This window comes from Callithrix jacchus, chromosome 13 (genome assembly GCF_049354715.1).
Source record: "Callithrix jacchus isolate 240 chromosome 13, calJac240_pri, whole genome shotgun sequence".
Classification (NCBI taxonomy): domain Eukaryota; kingdom Metazoa; phylum Chordata; class Mammalia; order Primates; family Cebidae; genus Callithrix; species Callithrix jacchus.
Window position 1 is genome coordinate 80311391 of NC_133514.1, and position 21716 is coordinate 80333106.

Below are 21716 nucleotides of genomic sequence, written 5' to 3' on the forward strand. Positions count from 1 at the left end.
TCATCAGGATCTATTATTTTTTGACTTTTTAGTAATTGCCATTCTGACTGGTATGAGATGGCATCTCATTATGGTTTTGATTTTACATTTCTTTAATGATCAGTGATGTTGAGCTTTTTTTTCGTGTGATTGTTAGCCACATGTATGTCTTCTTTTAAGAAGTATGTTTTCATGGAGAACATATTTTTAAGAGCATTGTTAAAAGAATGACTGGAATGCTGAACTATGAAATTTAAGTTGAATCAGGGATACGTTGGATGAAGTGTTGGGAAGAAAGCATGTCCCAGTAGGAGAGATTTTGGCTATCCTGTTCACCACATTATTCCCGGTTTTTAGAACAGTCTCTGAATTAATGCTGTCAACCTAAAAGGAAGAGGTTGAGGCACAGCATACAATGTAAAGAGTTTACTTGAGCCAAGTGAGGACAGCTGCCCAGGACATACCTTCAAGTTGCTTTGGTGAGTACTCCATCATTATTTGTTAAAAGATTTTTAAAGGCAAAAGGAACAAGGAGTGGGCTGATACAAAGTTGCTTGACAGGAATTCTCATTGGTTTCCATTCTCATTGATAACATCAAATCGTGATTTTCTATACATTGTTGAAGTGTAGGGTATTTGTTATGGTATCCAGTGTATAGCACTTATGGCTTCTTGGTGTCCATTAATTTAGAGTCCACATAGCAAGTGCCTTTAACAGATGATTGTTTAGCTTAAGGAGCAGTGACACATGACTTCTTTTTCATTCTAGTGCTTCTCTGGGCCTGATAATTTAAAGGAGCTCTCATTTCTCAGATAAAAATGTATTGTCGTCTTTCCCTCTTTCTCCCTCCAACCCACATTTCGCCCTTTTAATCAAAAATCTTTTTGAAAGCATCAGTGGTCAAAATCTTAGTATCAGTATGTCTTTTTTAGCCAGAAGGGCTCATTTCTGCTTAGTCTTGTCCCAGGTCAAGGGGGAAGGAGGAGATGTCTCAGTGAGGAATTTTTAGGAGCACCCAGAATCTAAATTGGGATGATATCACAGAGTGGCAAAAAGATCTTAGTGAAATCTTTGATCTGTATAGCTGCTCTTGATTGTTGAATCATCTTCCATGAGTTATCTCAAAAGTAAAACAATGAGAGATACATAACAATAATTTGAATAGTAGAAATATATTACACACCAGGTTGCAGTCAAAATGAGAATCAGTATGCTAAAATGGAAAAAGAATCTATTCTTTTAGGGAGCCAATTGAAAAATATCATGAAGAAAATTTAAATCAGGTTCTTCTTTAGAGAAGGAACCAGGAAATAATTGTAGCCAGGAAATAATTCAGGATTCAGTCTTAATTGTAGAAAATAATAGAAACTCAAAAACTGTGGTCAGGACTGGAATCTAATAATAGGTATGTTATAATTTTCTTCTGAAATATAATTTTTCCCTCTCCAGCTCCCCTTTTTTACCAAAGAGAAGTCATAGTAAGACCAACTTATTTACAAAATAAGTTTTAGTCTTATTATACCTGGTATGATTGTTTGCATAAAGGGCAGAAAGAATAGTGGTTGGCCATATGGTATTCTTTTAAGTTGGCTTTACTGGAACTTTTTTAAAAGGAATTTTAGTTTAGACTTTTAAAAACCTCTCAAGGCTAAGAAGCAAAGCCAAGGATTCACCATGAGACTGTGCCTATAATACGTTTAACTCTTCTTAAGGTCCCCAAAATATTTTGAAATTCCTGGCCTGTCAGAAAGTGGTATTCTTTACTTATCTCAAGGTCGGGAACCCTGTAAGGGAACCATATTGACAAGGGACTGGACCAATCTTTTACCAAGCCTGTTGGCTCTCTGAAAGCAACCCCAATCCCTCAAAACAGTCTAGTCACATTGGAAATTATGACATTTGTAAAGCCTTGGTGAAATAACCAGAATTTTCAATTGTGTCTTGTTATAAAAGAGAACAAATGCTTATTGGGCTTATGGAAACAGCTATATTGCCATAAAGTAAGAATACTCATGAATAATTTTCAAATTCTAGAGAAATCAAGCATAGAAAAATATAAATGTTTCCAGTTTTTTCACAAAAGTATACTTTACCCAGTTGCTTTAAGCTATGAGTGGCTCAAAAGAAAACGTTCTTGATTCCAAAAAAACAAATACAGAAAGAATTAGTAGTGTTTCAAATGAAAGGTTATAACAAAATTATTTCAGTCTTCTATCAGTTCACTTCTATGTAATTAATTCTTCTGCTGCTTATATTGGGTTAGTAGTCTTCATAAACCCATCAGTTTGTTGTGGTTATTGTTTGTTTTATTTAGAGTTCTGAAGGGTTTGGTCCAATGATATGATTTCCAAAGTTCTCACAAATCTATATTCGAGAGTACTTGTCAGTGTCTTTTCCCTGAATTTCCTTGAAGAAAAAGCAAATTTTGGACTGTAACTAACTGTAAACCACTTTTTGGGAAGAATCATAGTAAAACAATAATTGTCACTGGATGATGAAAGAGTTGCTGTGGTTAAAGACACAATTAACAAGGAAATTTGATTATTTCTGTGGCAGAAAACAATTTAACATAATAATCACAAATATGACTGATGACAAATGTCAAGACATACTAGAATTTAGGAATATCATACAATTTTGGAATATATATTAATAATATATTTATATAAATATGACTCAAAGTTAAACACCATTATTATGTGACAATGTGTCCTGCACAGTTTTAATGTAAATTTGATTTGGGGAAGTATATCAAATATCAAAGGTTTAAAACATTTTATATCAAAAGTAAGATCACAGATCATTATAAATTCATGATCATTCATTTAACCAAAATGATAATTCAAAGACTCAAAAAGCAAAAACCTTTACTCTTGGACAGAGAAGAGACAGTTTTCCAAACAGTCAAGAGACCTAATAAATACAGCATGAGACAAACGGAATCTGTCTCTCCCCCTTTCCCTTTTTTTTTTTTTTTTTTTAAATTTTACTCCAAAGATAAACTTTTTAAAAAATTTTAATAAAAAGCCTTTTGTTATATCTTGTTAATACTATATGAAAATCTTGTTCAAAAGAGAAAAGTAAATTCAGCATTTATATCAATGTATTGTTAATGTTGAAACTAATTTTAACAAAACCTTATAAACAGATCCACCCAGTCTCAGTCAGCTCTGACTGCACAAGATAAGATTTTCATAAACCTTTTATAATGTTTTATATTTTCCCATTCTCTTTCCCCAACTTTTTATATCCATTTGATTTTATCTTTCATTCTTTTTTTGTCACTTTGACATAAAGTAACCTTTAAATAACTTATAAATTACCAAAAAAAAATCCTCATGTCTTTGTTATAACCTTTCTTAGCTTTTCTTATATATTCTGTATATAGAATGTTTCTATTTTTTTCATAGTTTTAATTACATATATTACGAGGTAAATGCCTAGGAACCCTGATTTTCAGTGAAAAGCCTAGGAAGGATCTAATTTTAATGTTAAGTACCAGGTGCACAGCCCAAGAAAAAAATAGATCTGTAAGGATAACATCTGGTATATCTGACCCTTCCCAGCATGGCCAGGAGGCACAGCTGAGCCAGGGAGGGCATACTGGTTTGGCTTTGCCCTGCAGCTATTGGCCTAGGTGCTGTGGTCATACATATGTCTGCAGGCCTTCCCATGACTACCTGCCTAAAGCCCAGATTCTAAGAGAGCTTTAAGGCATAAGCTGAGAGACAAGAAAGTATATATATAAAATATAAGAGAAGCAACAGTTTTGTGACCTTAAAACATCTAGCAGAGACAAACTAAACCTGTGAAACCAGTAGACTCAGGCAAAATGTCTGCATTATATTTAACACTGACAATTCTGAAAACATTCCTATTTTATTATACTAACAATTTTTAAATTGGTTTATTTACCAAAGATTACTAAATCACATGAACTTGAAAAGTATTTGGGCTTATTTATGAATGCTCATTTACTTATAAGTCAATTTGGTATAGTAGACAATATAAAACAAACGTGTATACAGGTATACATAAAAATACAAAGACTTTATATCTGATTTTAAATTTTTAGTCCTTAGCCTTTAAAACTCACTAATTTAAAAGGATAGTTGGATTCAAACTGCATTTGTAATGGAACAGGTTGAAGACTCACCTGACCAAAGCCATTACTGAGTTTTAGAGCATACATTTCAAAGCACAGAGAAAGAGTTTAAGCTTTCCAAAAGGCCAATGATGTTTTATATTTTTTTTCTCCACTAAAATCATATCAGTATGAAAGGAAGCAAACAGAGAGACCAAACACATAATTCAAAAGGGGTTTCAGTCAATTAAAAAAAAAAAGAAAAAAAAACCTCTTAGAAACAGGATCCAAAACTGAAAATGCAGAAAGGCCTTTAAAAAAAAAAATCATACACTGAATATCAGCTTTTAATTAAGCCGACTTCTGACCATAGAGCTCTTTTAAAAATTCTTTTCAAATCTCTTTATCAGATTTCAGCCAGGACAACTAACCAATATTTGTGACTTTTGATCCTTGTTTGTTTGTTTTTTTAAATCAAAGGTACCTTCTCAAGAGACAACAAAATCAATAAGCCTTAATCAAGGTTATGTCTTAACCAAGGGCACACAAGGCATTTCCAAAGAGATGCAGTGCAGTCCTCAGTAGATCCACTCACAAAGATAGCTCAAAGAAAGGAAAGTCTCACTAGCCACAAATGTACAACCCACATTTCTGTCCAGCCATGTTATCTAGGGTCTCAGCTCCTCAGCTGACTGCCTATACAATGAGACCAGAAGGAGGATTGAAAGACACAGGAAAACAAGAAAACAAAAGCTGCCCATGGGGATAGTGCCAAAGGTGGGAAAATGTGGAAGGCAAATTTATGGGAAGGGTAAAGTCTGCTCCTAGATTCTCTGGGGCTGCCTCTAAGCCAATAAGCCTTATAAAGGGTTCTCTCTTTAAGTGGTGAAAAACAGGCAACAAAACCCATTTCTTTCTAAATTTTCATCCTGCCATTGGACAAACAAGGTCAGGGGGGGCAGAATGTTCCCATGCATTTTCAACTTTTTTTGAGCTCAATAATCCCCCATATTTTAGAGAGGAACAGTTTGGTTTCCTTCAGTAGAAAGGACACAAATAGGCACTCCAAAAGATCATGCAAGTAATTTAAAACAAATAATGCAAGTTAATTCTTATAAATGTTTCTCTCTTGAACTAAAGGTATCCATTGAGGGAAGGAATTTTGTGATGGCCCAAAGAATTTTAATTTGGTTTTTGATCTGATTTCAGCTGGAATGCTGCTTAACTCATTCCCTAAATGTTAACATTTCAAAGCCATTTTAAGATTTACATCTCTAGGGGAACATGAGGTCCAGCAGGGCATTAAAAGGGTATTGTCTAATGTTGGGTAAAGGTTTAATCAGGTTTACTTCCATTTTAATGGGGTGGCTGAATATATTTTACCAACTTCAGTGAAATATTGAGACTATAAATGCTCTTTACCACAAAGCTTATGGTAAATCATCCTTATCATTCCTTAGACCTTGTTTAGAAGAATTTTTGTTTAGAAGAATATTTGTTGGATCTGTATTTCTCAGTAGTTTCATTCTCATTCTGTAGTTGTTCTGTTTGCTGCTTCTGTTCCTAATTTAAATATATTCCCCCTTTTGAGAGAGGGAAATGTGTGCGTTAAAACAAATCTCTAACTAAGAGACATCTGGGAGACAAGGGAACAAGCAGAAAGGAAAGAAGACCACTGAGTGAGCCTATCTGGAATTCTAAGATTTTGGATTTGTATGTAGTTATACATTGAGTAGATACCCCTACCATTTGTATAATGTCATTACTCTGAGGAAGAGGACAATTTAAGGTGGTTGGGTCGAGGATGGAAAGAGTAGCCCTATTGTAGTATCTACGAGGAACATATCTGTTCTCCATTTATAAAAATTTCTGTTTCTTCTAAAGTATTAGTCAGAAATGCAAAAAGCCCCTTTTGGATCCTCAGAGAGCAACCCTATTCCTCTTGTGGGGGTCCTGTCTTTTTGTTCCTGCTGTCATTTAAGTTTTCTACAATCTTTTTTGAAATGTCCAGGCATTTTGTAATAGAAGCAAACACCCCTTTGATCATTAGAAAGAAGCACCTCTCTTTTCTTAAAGGCCCCACTTTGACTAGTCAGTTGTTGTAGCTGCAAATTCATAATCTCTGAGGCCTTAGTGTCTTCTTCTTTCTGAATAGTTTTAGAAAGGTGATCTCCCAAGCAACTGTAAACCATTGCTCAAGGAAATAAGAGAGGACACAAACAAATGGAAAAACATTCCATGCTTATGGATAGGAAGAATCAGTCTCATGAAAATGGCCATACTGCCCAAAGTAATTTATAGATTCAAGGCAATCCCCATCAAGCAACGATTGACTTTCTTCACAGAATTGAAAAAAATTACTTTAAATTTCATAAGGAACCAAAAAAGAGCCTGCATAGCCAAGACAATCCTAAGCAAAAAGAAAAAAGCTGGAGGCATCATGCTACCTGACTCCAAACTATACTACCAGGCTACAGTAACAAAAACAGCATGGTACTCGTACCAAAACAGATATATAAACCAATGGAACAGAACGGAGGCCTCAGAAATAACACCACACATGTACAACTATTTGGTCTTTGAGAAACTGGACAAAAACAAGCATGGGGAAAGAATTCCCTATTTAATAAATAGTGTTGGGAAAATTGGCTAGCCATGCAGAAAGCTGAAACTGAAACTGGATCCCTTCCTTACACCTTATACAAACATTTACTCAAGATGGATTAAAGACTTAAACGTAAGACCTAAAACCACAAAAACTCTAGAAGAAAACCTAGGCAGTATCATTCAGGACATAGGCATGGGCAAAGACTTCACAACTAAAACACCAAAAGCAATGGCAACAAAAGCCAAAATAGACAAATGGGATCTAATTAAACTAAAGAGATTTTGCACAGCAAAAGAAACTGTCATCAGAGTGAACAGGCAACCTACAGAATGGGAAAAAAATTTTGTAAACTATTCATCTGACAAAGAGCTAACATCCAGAATCTACAAAGAACTTAAACAAATTTACAAGAAAAAAACAACCCCATCAAAAAGTGGGCAGAGGATATAAACAGACACTTTTCAAAAGAAGACATGTATGCAGCCAGTAAGCATATGAAAAAAAAATGGTCATTATCACTGGTCATTAGAGAGCAAATCAAAACCACAGTGTGATACCATCTCACACCAGTGAGAATGGCAATCATTAAAAAGTCAGGAAACAACAGATGTGGAGAAATAAGAATGCTTGTACACTGTTGGTGGGAGTGTAAATTAGTTCAACCATTGTGGAAGACAGTGTGGCAGATCATCGAAGATCTAGAACTAGAAATACCATTTAACACAGCAAGCCCATTACTGGGTATATACCCAAAGGATTATAAATCATTCTGCTATAAAGACATGTACACACATGTTTAATGTGGCACTGTTCACAATAACAAAGACTTGGAACCAACCCAAATGACCATCAGTGGTAGACTACATAAAGAAAATGTGGCACATATATACCATGAAATACTATGCAGCCATAAAAACGGATGTGTTTATGTCCTTTGCAGGGACATGGATGAAGCTCAAAACCATCATTCTCAGCAAACTGACACAAGAACAGAAAACCAAACAATGCATGTTCTCACTCATAATTGGGAGTTGAATAATGAGAACACATGGACATAGGGAGGGGAACATCACACACTGGGGCCTGTCAGGGAGTGAGGGGCTAGGAGAGGGACAGCATTCAGAGAAATACCTAGTATAGATGACAGGTCGGTGGGTGCAGCAAACCACCATGGTATGTGTATACCTATGTAACAAACCTGCACATTCTGCACATGTAGCTCAGAATTTAAAGTATAATAATAAAAAAATTGATCTCCCAAGCTTAAAAACTCATGGAAATGTATATATTCACCCAATAACGCTGGTATCTTTTAACTAAGATAACCAAGTCCTCATTTAAGCCATTGAGGAAAATAGAATTTATAAAGGAATTATTTTGGTGATCTTGAAGGCTAGCACCAGTCTTCTGGAATATTGCTTAAAGGTTTTTTCAAACCATTGAAAATAATGAATATAGATTCATCTGGCCTTTTAGTATAATGCTGAATTCTCTTCCAAGCTACATTTTTAGAAAAGACCTAGAGAGTTTCCTCAGGCAGTGGTGATAAATGGAAAAGCAAATCAGAACAGGGGAGTTAAGAGAGAATATGATGGCAAAAAGGTAGAAAGAGAGTAGTTGGAGGTGAAAGGGAGAACGCCTCTGAAGTCTTTTTTAGTTCAGAAATAGCTTCAGGTATCCTTTTGTTTGCCTCTTGAATTGAGTCAATTTTCTCAAAACTTCTTAGAGAAGTTTCTAGATGACATTGGAAGTATGTCTCCCATCAATTTGTCTGGTTCTAAAACCAGCCTTTTTTCCAATTGTCCATGCAAATAAATTCACTATTTCAAAAGATCCCGTTTTAGCTATTGCAGCTTATGACCACCCCAGGTTAGGTCGTTAGTAACTTTCCTAGATATTTACAACATGATAGCCCATAAGTGTTATACATAAACCCAGCTAACCTTTCTAAAAAGAAGGTTCAGATTTTGTGAAGCTTGATTTCTCATAATTTAGGAACTTGTCACAAGTGACCAAGACCGTATATACGTTTTGGGTCCAAGTGTCCTGCTTATGAGCATCACTCCTCTAGGTGTCACCCAATAGTCATAAATTGCTCTCTTCTGTGTCTTGAGTTTTCTCTAACTGCCAGGTGGCAGCAGACTGCTCATAGGGATAAGGGTCCAGACCCTCATATTGTACTTATCTAGAAGAGCCAAAGGATAGGGGTCCCTAAAAATGTTCTTCTGGTGAGGAATGCCCTACGATGCTGCCTCACATCCTAGGCGACAGCCCTGACACCTCTGCAGACTCTCCAGTCACCTGGAGCTCCTGAATGGGTCAGAGGGAGCAATCACCTGTGATACAAGAGAACTCACTTTTTAAAATTTAAATTTAAAGAAGCTCACATTCCTCAGATAAAACTTTCTTTTCTTTTACCACCTTACCCCCTGCCAACCCCCTACACTGGTCTGCTGGGACCAGCAGGCACAGATAGCAGGAATGGCTGAAAAAACAAGCTTGAAAGGTAATCTGTAGGCATCAGAAAGTACTTGGGATATTTGAATTACTGAATTTAGAAGAGATGCAGTTCTAATTTATGACAAGTTCTAGGCTAGGACTATGGCAAAGGCTTGCAAATAAAGTCTTTTGAATTGAGAGAAGGTCAAAAATCTAAGAGGTGAGAATACTGACTGAGTGTCATTCTTGGGATGCTGACAGCAGGGATGATGTTCAGGGTTGAATTGGAGGGAATGTTGTGAATCAGATGTTAACATCTGCGGTGACTGAGAGCAAGTGAGTTTGTAGATGAGGAGAAGTTGAGGATGACAGAGCAGATGACAGGAACCTCAAGGGAATAGAAGTTTAATGAGAGACTGGGGAATAATGGCCAAAAAGAAATGATGATTCCAATCCTACCTCTTATCCCTGAAATATATAGCACATGTTGAATATAAACAAAAGAGCCAGGTTTCAGTTAAAACTAGGAGATAGAAGGTATAATCTAAAAAGAATGCAAAATATAGCAGTGTCTATTGTGAAGCAAAAGCTCTAGAAGCAATGGGGGTGAGGAGGAGGGCTGGGGATAGAGAGAGAGATATTACAGAACATCATGGGGATAGCAGTGCCTTGCTAACCTATGATGGACTGGGGTGGGAATTACCTTCTGGGTATTGGCTGTAGGAACAAGAGACAGTTGATTTAGTCTTGAAGGACTTTTGGACCTAAGTACTCTTCAACAGGGGATTTGTTGTATTAATGTAAGTCAGAGCACACGCAGGAGGTGAAGTAATCTGAAGTCATTAAAGATAACATAAAAGTATCATATAGAAAAATGGTCCCAATATTTTAAGTGAAAAAAGCCATTTATACAAATCACATGTGTAAGTATCCTTTTTTTGTAAAAGAAGAATAGATGCATGGTTAATACTTTTCAGAATGTTTGAAATAAATTGATGAGCTGTCAAAAGATTTTTTAGAAAGTTGTCCATGGAAGAAGTTGCTGAGCCTTAAGCCATAAGACCATTGATTTTTTTTTCAACAAATACTGAGCACCTACCTTGTGCCAGTTACCATGTTTTGCATGGAGATACAGCAATAAACAAAGTAATGACCCTACCGTTACGGAGCCCATACCACTGGGGCAATATATATATATATATATATGTAGTGTGTGTGTGTGTGTGTGTGTGTGTGTGTGTGTGTGTGTGTGTGTGTGTATTGAGTGATATAAAGAAAATAAAAACCATAAAGGAATAAGGTGACTGTGGAGTGATGGCTATTTTGGATGGAGTGGCTAAGGATGGCCTCTTGAAGGAGGTGACATTTAAACAAAGACATTGATGAATGGAGAGAGCAAGTAAAGATATGAAAGAAGGCATGCTACACAGAGAGTGAAATATATGCAAAGGCCCAGAGGTAAGAATCGAGAATAGCGGCAGGTTTTTGGCCTGAACCACTGGGTTAATTGAGAGGAGTGGGATTCAGAGGGGAAAAAAAAGAGTTCTGTTTTGGATAGTTTGAGATGCCCATTACACTTCTGAGTAAAGATATCAGGTAGCAGTTGGAAATGTGAGCCTGGACCTTGGGCAAGGTTGATATTGGAGCTATATATTTAGCTGTCATTAACATATAGATGTTTTTAAATCCCATGAGAATGGATAGCATCGCTTAAGACGTGAGAGCAAAGGATTGAGCCCTGGGGCATTCTTCATTTAAATGACAAGAGAGGAAGAGGATGTTGGTGATATGGAAGGAAAATCAAGAGAGGTCTGCTGAAATCACAAAAAAATCAAAAAAGGAAATGGGAGGGGAAAGGTCCAGCACCATCATTAGTTTCTCATGAGGTGCAGCCGGTGGATAGACCATGAAATCAGTTTGTTTCTAGGCCGTGTGCTAATACTCTTGGAAACCATGTCAGACTGGCCTTTCTTGAGTCGGTAATGTGGAGTCAAGTCAAATCAGCAGAGGCTACATCCTCCTCTGGATTTTGTCTTGTTATCTTGCTAGTTCAGAGGCAAATGAAACTAGAAAGAGAACTCTAGGAAGACAGAATTAATGCCACTCCAGGTTTGTCCAAATTGCCTCCTGGATGGGACTGGCAGAGCAAATCAAATAAGCCTTTTGCTTATCACTTCTCCATAATGAGACTATTAAATTCAGCCTGTGTGCCTGGGTAACTCATGTGTACTGGCTCTGTGTGGTACAGAGGTAAGACAGGCCAATATAGTTAATACCTACGACTAAAACATCATCTGAGTTTTTCAAGGGATGGTACTTTATACATCTGGATAAGTTGTATGTCCCTTTAAATTATTTGACTACCACACAGCCCCAGCAGGATCAGGCCAAGCTAATCGACTTTATAGTCTCCTATCACATGTCTCTTTAGTAAACTAAAACACACTGCTCACAGAACACGTCTGATAAATACACTGCTCTTTACTGACATTTAGTGCAAAATCCCATAGGGATTCATTTTTTACTTTGCTTTATTGCATATATAATTCTTATATTAAACTGGGTCATTTTCTCAAGCTTTGCTTTTTGGAATAATTTTGGGTATTTTGTTACTTTTTAATTGCCAAATCATTTGGTCTTTCCTGATAGCAAAAGTACTGTCAATAAACTTATGGAACAAAATTAGCTATGAATGAAGTACAACCGAAATCTGAGCCCTGTTTACCACACACTTTCTGATTCTTCTGCCACAGTCTAGTCTATGATTGAATGTGGCTCCTAGACAGAGAAGTGGAGTTTTTGTAACAGCATAATCATAAAGATAAGCATTTGTACTTGAGTAGATTAATTTGTTGGAGGAAAAGATAGCCCAGTTACAAGTAACTGTACTATGGTTTTAAAATAAAATGTAGTTGGAAACAGCAACCTTCTTTTGCTTTTGTTTTAGTGTCACCTCTTACCTTGACGGAAAGATTGAAGACATACTAATCTGGGAAGTCAAGGGGCCTGGGTTAAAAACCACTTAGTTCTGCCCCTCACTTGCCCTATGACTGCATTCAGTTCACTTATACCTCTCTGGATCTCAGTTTCCTCATCAATAAAATAAGAAAATTATTCCAAGTTATGTCTGAGACTCATTCCTTCATTCCTTCTTGGGTAAGCATTAGTAGTGTTTGCCAGTATCCAGTTCTCCCTTCTGGCAACACTTAACTGGTTCTGGCCAGTCAGATATAAGGAGAAGTGTTATGTCGCTTGCAGGCTGTGGAAAGCCCGTGCACAGTTCTTCAGTATCTTTTCCTGCCGAGACAATTGAGAAGCCCACATCCTAGGTGATGGAACTACTGTCCGCCTGGCCCTACTTTGAGTGTATAGGATGAGCATGAAAAATATTTGAGTTGTATTAAACCGTTGGAATTCCGAAGGTAATTTGTTACACATAACTTATTCTGACTAATATGTCAGATCTAACTTACTGTAGTTTGGTGGGTCATTATTTCCATGTTACAAAATTTTTTACTATATTTTATGCTAATGAGTATTCTGAAGGAATTTGAAGCCCACAGTTCTCTTTCAAATGATTGAATACATTGGTACCAAGTAAATCAGTCTTTAAACACAAATCCTGATTGTTGCTCTGGATTTCTGTTTACATATTTAAAAGGTTCATTTCTGATATACTTTCTGTTCCCCAATTATTTTGGCTCTACTTTTTACTAGAGAAAGAAGCAAATTTATTTTCTCATTCTGAGTATCTCCTCTCGCTATTTTAAGCATGAAATTAGAAAGAAAAGTATAGGTTTTCCCTTGTTTCTGATTTTAAAAAACACTTAATGATCTATATATGAAGAGATGGATATTACCACAGCATTATCATGTGTCTCAAAGGAAAGTTCAAATGCAGCTTATTCCTTGAGCATGTAGTAGGTCTGTCCTGCTTATATGCAAAATTTCCTAGAAGCAGTACTCAAGTCATTGGTTTACACCTTAAACAAAGAATGTGTTGATTGAACACAGAAACCATTGTTTTCAATGACAGATAGCTGTATTGAAATATTGCCTTGATTCTGTGACAATAAAAGCTGCAAAAGAAAAATCTGCTAAAAAGGATTTAAATTTACAAATTTTCATACCACAGAAAATATCATGACATTTCCGTACCCGAGGCAGTAGTCAAATCTTGCCTGGGACTTGAGGGCAGGGCCAGCAACATAACTTGCCAGACCAGTGTAAAATGAAAATGTGAGGCACCTTGTTCAGAAAGAAGGAAAAAACCCAACTAAAGGTGCTAGAATACAAAGCTCTTTCCTTTAAAAGGACACCAATAAAGCATGAAGGGTAATAGAATAGTAATATATGAGTGATAAAAACTACAGATAGCAAAAAATTATATTTTTGGTATTATAATTTTATATGATAAAATAAAACTTAATTAATGTGATAACTTGATTAACCTTAAGTTTTTCTGACTCACTTTTCTTCAAATTCATTTATTTTATTTATTTATTATTATTATTATTTTTAAATGGAGCTTTGCTCTTTCATCCAGGCTGAAGTGCAGTGGCACAATCTTGGCTCACTACAACCTCCGCCTCCTAGGTTCAAACATTCTCCTGCCTCAGCCTCCCAAGTAGCTGGGATTACAGGTACAAGCCACCACACCCAGCTAATTTTTGTATTTTTGTAGAGATGGAGTTTTTCACCATGTTGGCCAGGCTGGTCTCGAACTCTTTACCTCAAGTGATCCACCCGCCTTGGCCTCCCAAACTGCTAGGATTACAACACTTTGAGCCACTGTAAACACTACAGGAGCCACTGTGCTCGGTGTAAATTCATTTATTAAGTCGTCATAATTTATACTTTTAAAAACTTTAAGTGATATAATTAAAAGCAACATTAGTCACTCTTAGCAAATGAGATTACAAAAATTTTTTGTAATTTTTTAAGTTATACTTAAGTTCTGGGGTACATGTGCAGCTCATGCAGGATTGTTACATAGGTATACACGTGCCATAATGGTTTGCTGCATCCATCCCCCCAACACCTGCATTAGGTGTTTCTCCTAATGTTATCCCTCCCCAATCCCCCCACCCGCTGCTATCCCTCCCTTATTCCTCCCACCACCCAAGAGGCCCCAGTGTGTGATGTTCCCCTCCCTGTGTCCATGTGTTCCCGTTGTTCAACACCCACTTACAAGTGAGAACATGCAGTGTTTGGTTTTCTGTTCTTGTGTCAGTTTGCTGAGAATGATGATTTCCAGCTTCATCCATGTCCCTGCATAGGACTTGAACTCATCCTTTTATATGGCTGTATAGTATTCATGGTGTATATGTGCCACATTTTCCTTGTGCAGTCTATCTTTGGTGGCCATTTGGGTTGGTTCCAAGTCTTTGCTGTTGTAAACAGTGCCGCAGTGAACGTACATGTGTATGTATCTTTATAATAGAACAATTTATAGTTCTTTGGGTATATACCCAGTAATGGGATTGCTGGGTCAAATGGTATTTCTAGTTCTAGATCCTTGAGGAATCACCACACTATCTTCCACAATGGTTGAACTAATTTACACTCCCACCAACAGTGTAAAAGCTTTCCTATTTCTCCACATCCTCTCCAGCATCTGTTGTCTCCAGATTTTTTAATGATCGCCATTCTAACTGATGTGAGATGTTTTTCATAATATTTAATTTTGAGAAGGATCTTTCTGTAGATGCAACTGACACTGGAGCTGTTAAGAGTATTTTGTAGGCTGTGCCAACATTTGGATAGATTTCTAATAAAGTATTTCAAAATGTGAATTTTAGTTTATGTAGAGGTGATCATTCTTGGGAATCAGTTTTTCTAAAAAATATTTAACTCTTCATATACATTAGTTTCATACCTGTTGAAATTTAATTTTAAATACAAATCTATACAATGTCATTTTAATGTTTTCCCTAGCATGTCCTGTATCATGTAGAGATCATACAAGACACCAAAAGTCATTTAATGATTTGTCTATAATTCACAGTGCCTGTTTATGCTTTCTATAGCAACATCTTTAATTACAAAGACAAATTAATTTTTAAAATTGTATTTCTTGTTAATAATTGGTTCATTTGAAATTGCATATGAAAATGGTGGGTTTTTTCCTATCATATGCAATAATCCTTAATTTTTATTTCTAAGCCTGTGGATATTTGCTTTGCAGTGTTGTAGCAGTTTTTAAAACCAGAAACTCTAAACTCTTTGAAGGATTCTACTACATCTCTGATATGCTTTATTGTAATGTCCATGTGTATGCTTTTATTTTGTAATAATTTACTGGTATTTATAGCCTTAATGCTAGCAGTTCATATCCCAGTGCTCAGGCCAGAAAGATGACATTTTTGCCACAGGGATGGGCTTAGAAAACAGACAAGCCAGCCTTCCACCACAGCTGCTTCTGATAGTGCTGCCATCATCACCACCATTAATTTGGAGCTAGGTTCTGGCCCCAGCTACCCCTTAGGGTCCTATGTGTTACTCCAGACTGTTTCTTTTTGTTTGTTTTGCTCTGTTGCCCAGGCTGGAGTGCAGTAGTGCAACCTTGGCTCACTGCAGCCTCCACTTCCCAGGTTCAAGTGATTCTCCTGCCTCAGCCTCCTGAGTAGCTGAGACTACAGACACATGCCACCATGCCCGCCTAATGTTTGTATTTTTAGTAGAGACAGAGTTTCACCATGTTGGCAAGGCTGGTCTCAAACTCCTGACCTCAAGTGATCCACCCATCTCGGCCTCCCAAAGTGCTGGGATTTCAGGCATGAGCTACCATTGAGGCCCCAGACTGTTTCTTTACCTCTGAGCTGCTCCAAACTTACCCTTTTTGATAAGAATGCTGGACACAAAGCAGTCTTTCTTTGGAGGGGTATCTTAATAGATTTATAATCTTTTACCAGATTCTAGAGAAGGTGGAAGGGTGTTAACAGAAAGGAACTACCATTTATTGAGTGCCTTTTATGTATTCATTTATATCAATTAATTAATTTAATCGTAACTGGAGTTTTGCTAGCCCCTTATACATGAAAAGACTGAACTGAGAGACTGAATAACTTCCCCAGTATTACACAACTTGCAAGTGGTAGAACAGAGATTTGAACCAAGTCTATCTGTCTGTGAAGATTTTGACAGGCAGCTTTAGCGTTGGACGAGAGTGCTGGAGACAAACCAGCTGGGTTCAATTCTAGACTCTCCTGTGTAATAGCTTTCTGTTAGATGAGTTACTTCCCTGAGCCTTAATTTCCACTTGTTTATAATGGGGTCAGAGTAGTACAATAGCTACTTCATAGGTTAAATATTTGTAGTGTTAAGAACAGTGCCTGACAGTAAGCTTGTAGTACGTCACTGTTAATATCATTACTGTTATCATGATCGCTTTTCCCACTCTACAGTCTCTCTTCATAAGTTATAAAGGAATGTTAGAAGTCAACAAAAGAAAAGAGGTTATGGACAGGCAGCAAGGCCTAGGTTCTTCAAGTCCTTCTGATGTTTACCTTCACAAAAGTTCCCCTAAGCAGCATCTTATGCACGATATGATCGTTGATCTGATTCTTGTCCTGGATAGCCCATTTCTGCTGGGCTTCTTGGATTCTCATTTTCTAATAATCTGATCCTTTCCTGTCTGGGTTGTATGTCTTACAGGTATGAGACATCTTTGTTGGATTTGGTTCAGTCTCTGAGCCCAAACTCTGCTCCCAAACCTCAGCGCTATCCCTCCAGAGAAGCTGGGTCCTGGAATCACGGTACTTTCCGACTCAGTCCTCCAAAATCGACCCGGAAGAAGATGGGGATGCACAGGACCCCTGAAGAGCTGGAGGAGAATAAAATTCTGGAAGATATATTTTTCATTTGACATATGGAAAATTTTCCTAGGCAATTTGTGGGTTTCCTCTCATACTGATCTAGGATTTTAAATTATTTCATTGCAAAGTAATTGTGTCTCTCCTTTCACAAGGGCCTATATCACTCACATCCTGTTATGTATTGAATATAGAAATCATTCTAACAACCTAGGGTGTTTTCAGACAGACCCAGCATTCGATAACACACTAAGAGGGTAGGAATGGAAGATGGTATCTTTTTTATGCTAAACAGAGATTAGAAAATTAACATAGGATACTTTCTGCATGGTGAAAACCATTGCATATTCAGCCTCATTTCAAGAGTGTATCCTTCTCAAACTTCTGCTAGAAAAGGCTGGCTCACTTTTATATACAAGAAAAACCTTTCCGCTGAAAGATCCCTCTAATTTAAAAGTAACCCCTTGAAACATAAGCAGTTTCAGAAAGGCAGACCCTCTCACCTTTCTCATCCTCTTCTCTCACAGCTATGTCTCTGTAAGTGGTCCTTTAATTCTGAAGTTGGAGTTGGTGCCCTTGCCGTCACAAACAACACTGAGGGCCAACCGTGAGTCCATCTCAGTAGCCATCAGCCTGGTGGCTGCTCATTCCTTAACCAAAGAGTTCAGTGAGCTAGAGGGTGAGACCCAGCCAATCCTTGAGAGCAGGCAGCACGAAACCATGTCAGGGACTTATTGCCCTGGGGAAATTCAGTGGAGACACAAGGCTGAAGCACTTTTCCTACCAATGTTCAGGTGACCACCCCTCCGATATCCCAGAATGAATAGGAGGAATCTCTAGGTATTTTTATTGATCCAAGTCTTCAGTTTATTCACCCTCCATCACATGCGCTCCCGTGAACTTCCCAAAGTTGTGTCCGGGGAAAATGCTACTAGAGAGAGAGTGACACTAATTGCTGCAAGCTGATGGGCTTCCTCTGGCCTTCCCTTTTCCTCCATGGGGATTAAAGAATATGGGCTGACCAGGCCTTGCAGGTGCTCTGCTCATGGCCCTAAAGAACCATCTCTAATTCCCAGAGCATGTTCCACCACCCAAGCAGGGTCTCCCTGCTTTTTCTCACTAGGCCTCGCTTTGACCCAGAGAAAACCTGTGGACGTTATGCAGTGCAGACCTCATCCTCTCTGCTACCTTTTCTCCCACAGAGCTCTTGAGATGGGTCCTTCAGCTTGCAGTGGGCTCTAGTAGCCTCTTGAGCTAATGGGGATGATGACCCTGGTTTAGCCAGAGTTCAAAACTCTCCAGTCATTGAAAGCAAGGGGAGGGTGTACCAGGGCAGCCTGCATTCAAGTGAGCCTGCATGGCTTCTCTGAATTATTGTTTTAATTGAAACTAAATTATTTCAATCTAGAACAGCCTTGTTGAGCAGGCCTCCTTGTCCAGATAGATCCAAAGCTCGTGTCTCTTCAGGCCGAGCCTGGCCCTGTTGCCTCCACCCAACCTTCTTTCACTTGGATGTTTTTATTCTTCGGAAGATAAAAGAATGGAGCCCACCACTATTCTATTTTTCTTCTGACATAAATAGGAAGTCTGGACTAGTTGTAGGCATTTCCTTAAAAAGTTGGAAGATCATTACAGATTAAAATTTCCTTGTAAAGTTCACTTCTGAGAGTAACCAAATCAGTTTTATCCCATACCAAAAAGCCTTTGGAGTATGGCACTTTCTGTGGTGTGGCAGAAATGGGTGGATGGCAAACGGAGTTCTCAGCCATTTTTAGGTTGCCAGAACTTGCTTTTCCCCGCCCCCTGTGTCATGACCAGCTTACATGCACCTGACTCCCATAGACTAACCATGCCCACAGTCACCCATTCCAGACTCCAATGTCCTTAAAACTCTCTGTAGTGAGAGGATGCCAGAGGATAGAAAAAGGTCACAGAAGAATTGTAAACAGTGTCTAAACTAAAGGCCTTTCGGGGTCACAGCCATAGAGTAGAGTTTAATTGCTTCTTTCCCTCTCCATGAATGGCCAATTTGGAAAAGCAAAGATGGACTTTCAGCAGAGCATCAGTCAACACATTTTTCACATGCCAAACCCATCACCAGTTGCCTTTTTTTCATTTGTGGACATTTTGTTGGTGTTGGTGCAAGGGCAATAGGATATAAATTTGTGTATAATCTAATGTCTTCATTATTAATTGAACAGTACATGTTAACATTTTAACCATATATATGAATGAAAGGGTTGTTGCAGAGCCTCCAAGCTATTGCAGACTATCCCAAGAGAAAGGAGCTGGCACAAAGGAATCTGCCTTTCCTCCCTGTCAAGTCTCCCGCCCTTGACTGGTTGGGATTTGCTCATCTAGCCTTTAGATACTTTCCCAAAGCAAGACTGGACACATACCAAGGGTGCTGCGGATAGTGCCACGGCATTGCCCACCCTGCTGCCCACTTCCTGTGAGAGAAAAACCAATCAATGTTTACAAAATGGAAAAGGACACAGCATGTCCTTTGAACTCCCTAAATAAGGCACACAGTGCTTGACTTAGAGAACCAAAGTTAATCACAGAAAAGCTTTTGCTGACAGTCCCCCATCCCAGAGGCACACTTGTGTTTATCCAATCCCGATCCCGATGATAGAGACTTTTCAAGAGCACCCCAAATGGCATGGGGAGGGAAGGACTCTTTCTCCTCCCTCAGAGCCGCTCTTCACTTGGCCCTGCTTCTGGCACCAAGTTCATAATAGAGAAGTGCTGGCCAGATAATCAGTGTAGGAGAGAGGCCTGATGGGGCAGAGCTGGACGAAGTCTGCTAAGAGAGACTTCTTAAGGCTGTGACGGACTCCTTCTAGCTCAAAGTTTATCCTCAGCTCAGAGTGTATTTTGAATGTGGGCAAATGTTTATGTACCTATGAGAGTTTAAGTTAATAAATCATCTCTATGGCGATTTTCCCCACGTGGATTTGATATTGAATTGTCCCTTGAACATCCCTCATCAGATCAGTGAGGCATAGCTTGAAAGCAAGTGCAGAGCCGCAGGTTATCAAAATGTTATTTTCCTCAGTACTTGTTAAAACAGCAGGAGCCTGTGGCTGACTGAGAGAAAGGAAATGGTTTGTCACATCCCAGTAGGTTTTTCTGCTGTGGCTCCTGCTCATTCATATCACGTGGACAACAAGCCTCCTCTAGACTGTGTGCTTGTTGGAACAGAACATTCAATCTATGTGTACCTCTAAGTCCCTTCTCTGTGCCTAGCCCCATAGCTTCTCAGCAAGGAAGAAATATCACTGCACTTTTAAGACAAGAAAAATGGTTCTGCCTAGTTCCCTTTAGTTGCTAGAAGAATGTATATGAGGGCTTCAGTGCCTGAAACGCTCAATTCTGAGGTCATACCTGTGTATTCAACTAAGACAGTCAGAGACCCTGTCCTGCGCCCTCCCGCCCAGGCTAGGCTGGCACCTGCACCTGAGTAAGGAGACTTTGCAGCTGCCCCTCAGAGGCACAGGTAGCCAGGACAGAACCATCATTCAACAGCTCCCAAACTGAATATAAAAATTGTTCATGGATTTCTGTTAACACCTTTTAGGTGTTTAGCATTCTGGAGATCCAGTCTGGGAATCAAGGGACTTTAATCACATATAGGATGCCCCCTAATTTGAAAAAATGCCCTGTGAATAGCCCAGATTTTCAGCTGACTTTCTCATCCCTTATTTCCACCATTGTGGTTCTCTCTTTCCTTTTACAACACGACTTAACGGAAGCACTCTTGGATTCATTGCCCCTTTTCACCTCACAAACCGGCTTTCACCCCAGCCCAGTTTAGAGACAGACGAGTCAAAGTCCAGTTTTCACTCTTGACTTTTCAGCTCTCCTGGCCAATCAGCAACCAAAGCCCGTGGACACTACTTCCTTTTATTACTGTTATTATTTGGTAATAGCTTTATGAGATATCACTCAAATACTGTACAATCTACCTACTTAAAGTGTATGGATCAGTGGTCTTTAGTGTATTCACAAAGTTGCCACCATCACCACAATCAATTTTAGAACATTTTTATCACCCTGAAGAGAAACCTGTACCCATTAGCAGTCATCCTCCATACTGCCAGCCCTAGGCAACCATTAATTGACTTGTCTCTATACATTTGCATATCTGGACATGTCATATTAATGAAATCATATTCTATGTGGTCTTCTACGACTGGCTTCTTTCACAGCTTACTGTTTTCAAGGTTCATGCTGTCACATATACGTGGTTCCTTTTGATTGCCAAATAATATTGTATCATATGAATGTACAACATTTTTGTTTATCCATTAATTAGTTGATGGACATTTAGGTTGTTCCCCCACCTTTTTTTTTTGTTATTATAAAAAATACTGTTATAAACATCCATGGAAAACTTGTTGCTATAATCCCAGCACTTTGGGAGGCTGAGGCAGTTGGATCATAAGGTCAGGAGTTCAAGACCATCCTGGCCAATATGGTGAAACCCCATCTCTACTAAAAATACAAAAATTAACTGGGTTTGCTGGTGGGTGCCAGTGGTTCCAGCTACTTGGGAGGCTAAGGCAGGAGAATTGCTTGAACCTGGGAGGAAGAGGTTGCAGTGAGCCGAGATTGCACCACTGCACTCCAGCCTGGGCAAGAGAACGAGACTTCATCTCAAAAAACAAACAAAAAGCTTCTTGTATGGACACTCCCTTAAACCAAAGCCTAATCCAAAGCAAAGCCCTGACTCTTCAATTCTATGAAGGCTAAGAGAGATGAGGAAGTTGTAGATGGAAAGCTTCCAGC

General features: G+C 38.5%; 1 protein-coding gene across 6 annotated transcripts in view; it reads left to right on the plus strand.

Moving 5' to 3' along the window:
- KIAA1328 (KIAA1328 ortholog) overlaps positions 1 to 21310 on the plus strand; it is a 367625-nt gene extending 346315 nt beyond the window's left edge. For all 6 annotated transcript variants that reach the window (XM_078348025.1, XM_078348026.1, XM_078348024.1 and 3 more), the window contains one exon: positions 16768 to 21310. In XM_078348025.1, coding sequence (XP_078204151.1) covers positions 16768 to 16978 — 211 coding nt within the window. In that variant the 3' untranslated portion in view covers positions 16979 to 21310. The remainder of the gene's footprint in view (positions 1 to 16767) is intronic.
- Positions 21311 to 21716: the final 406 nt, after the last annotated feature.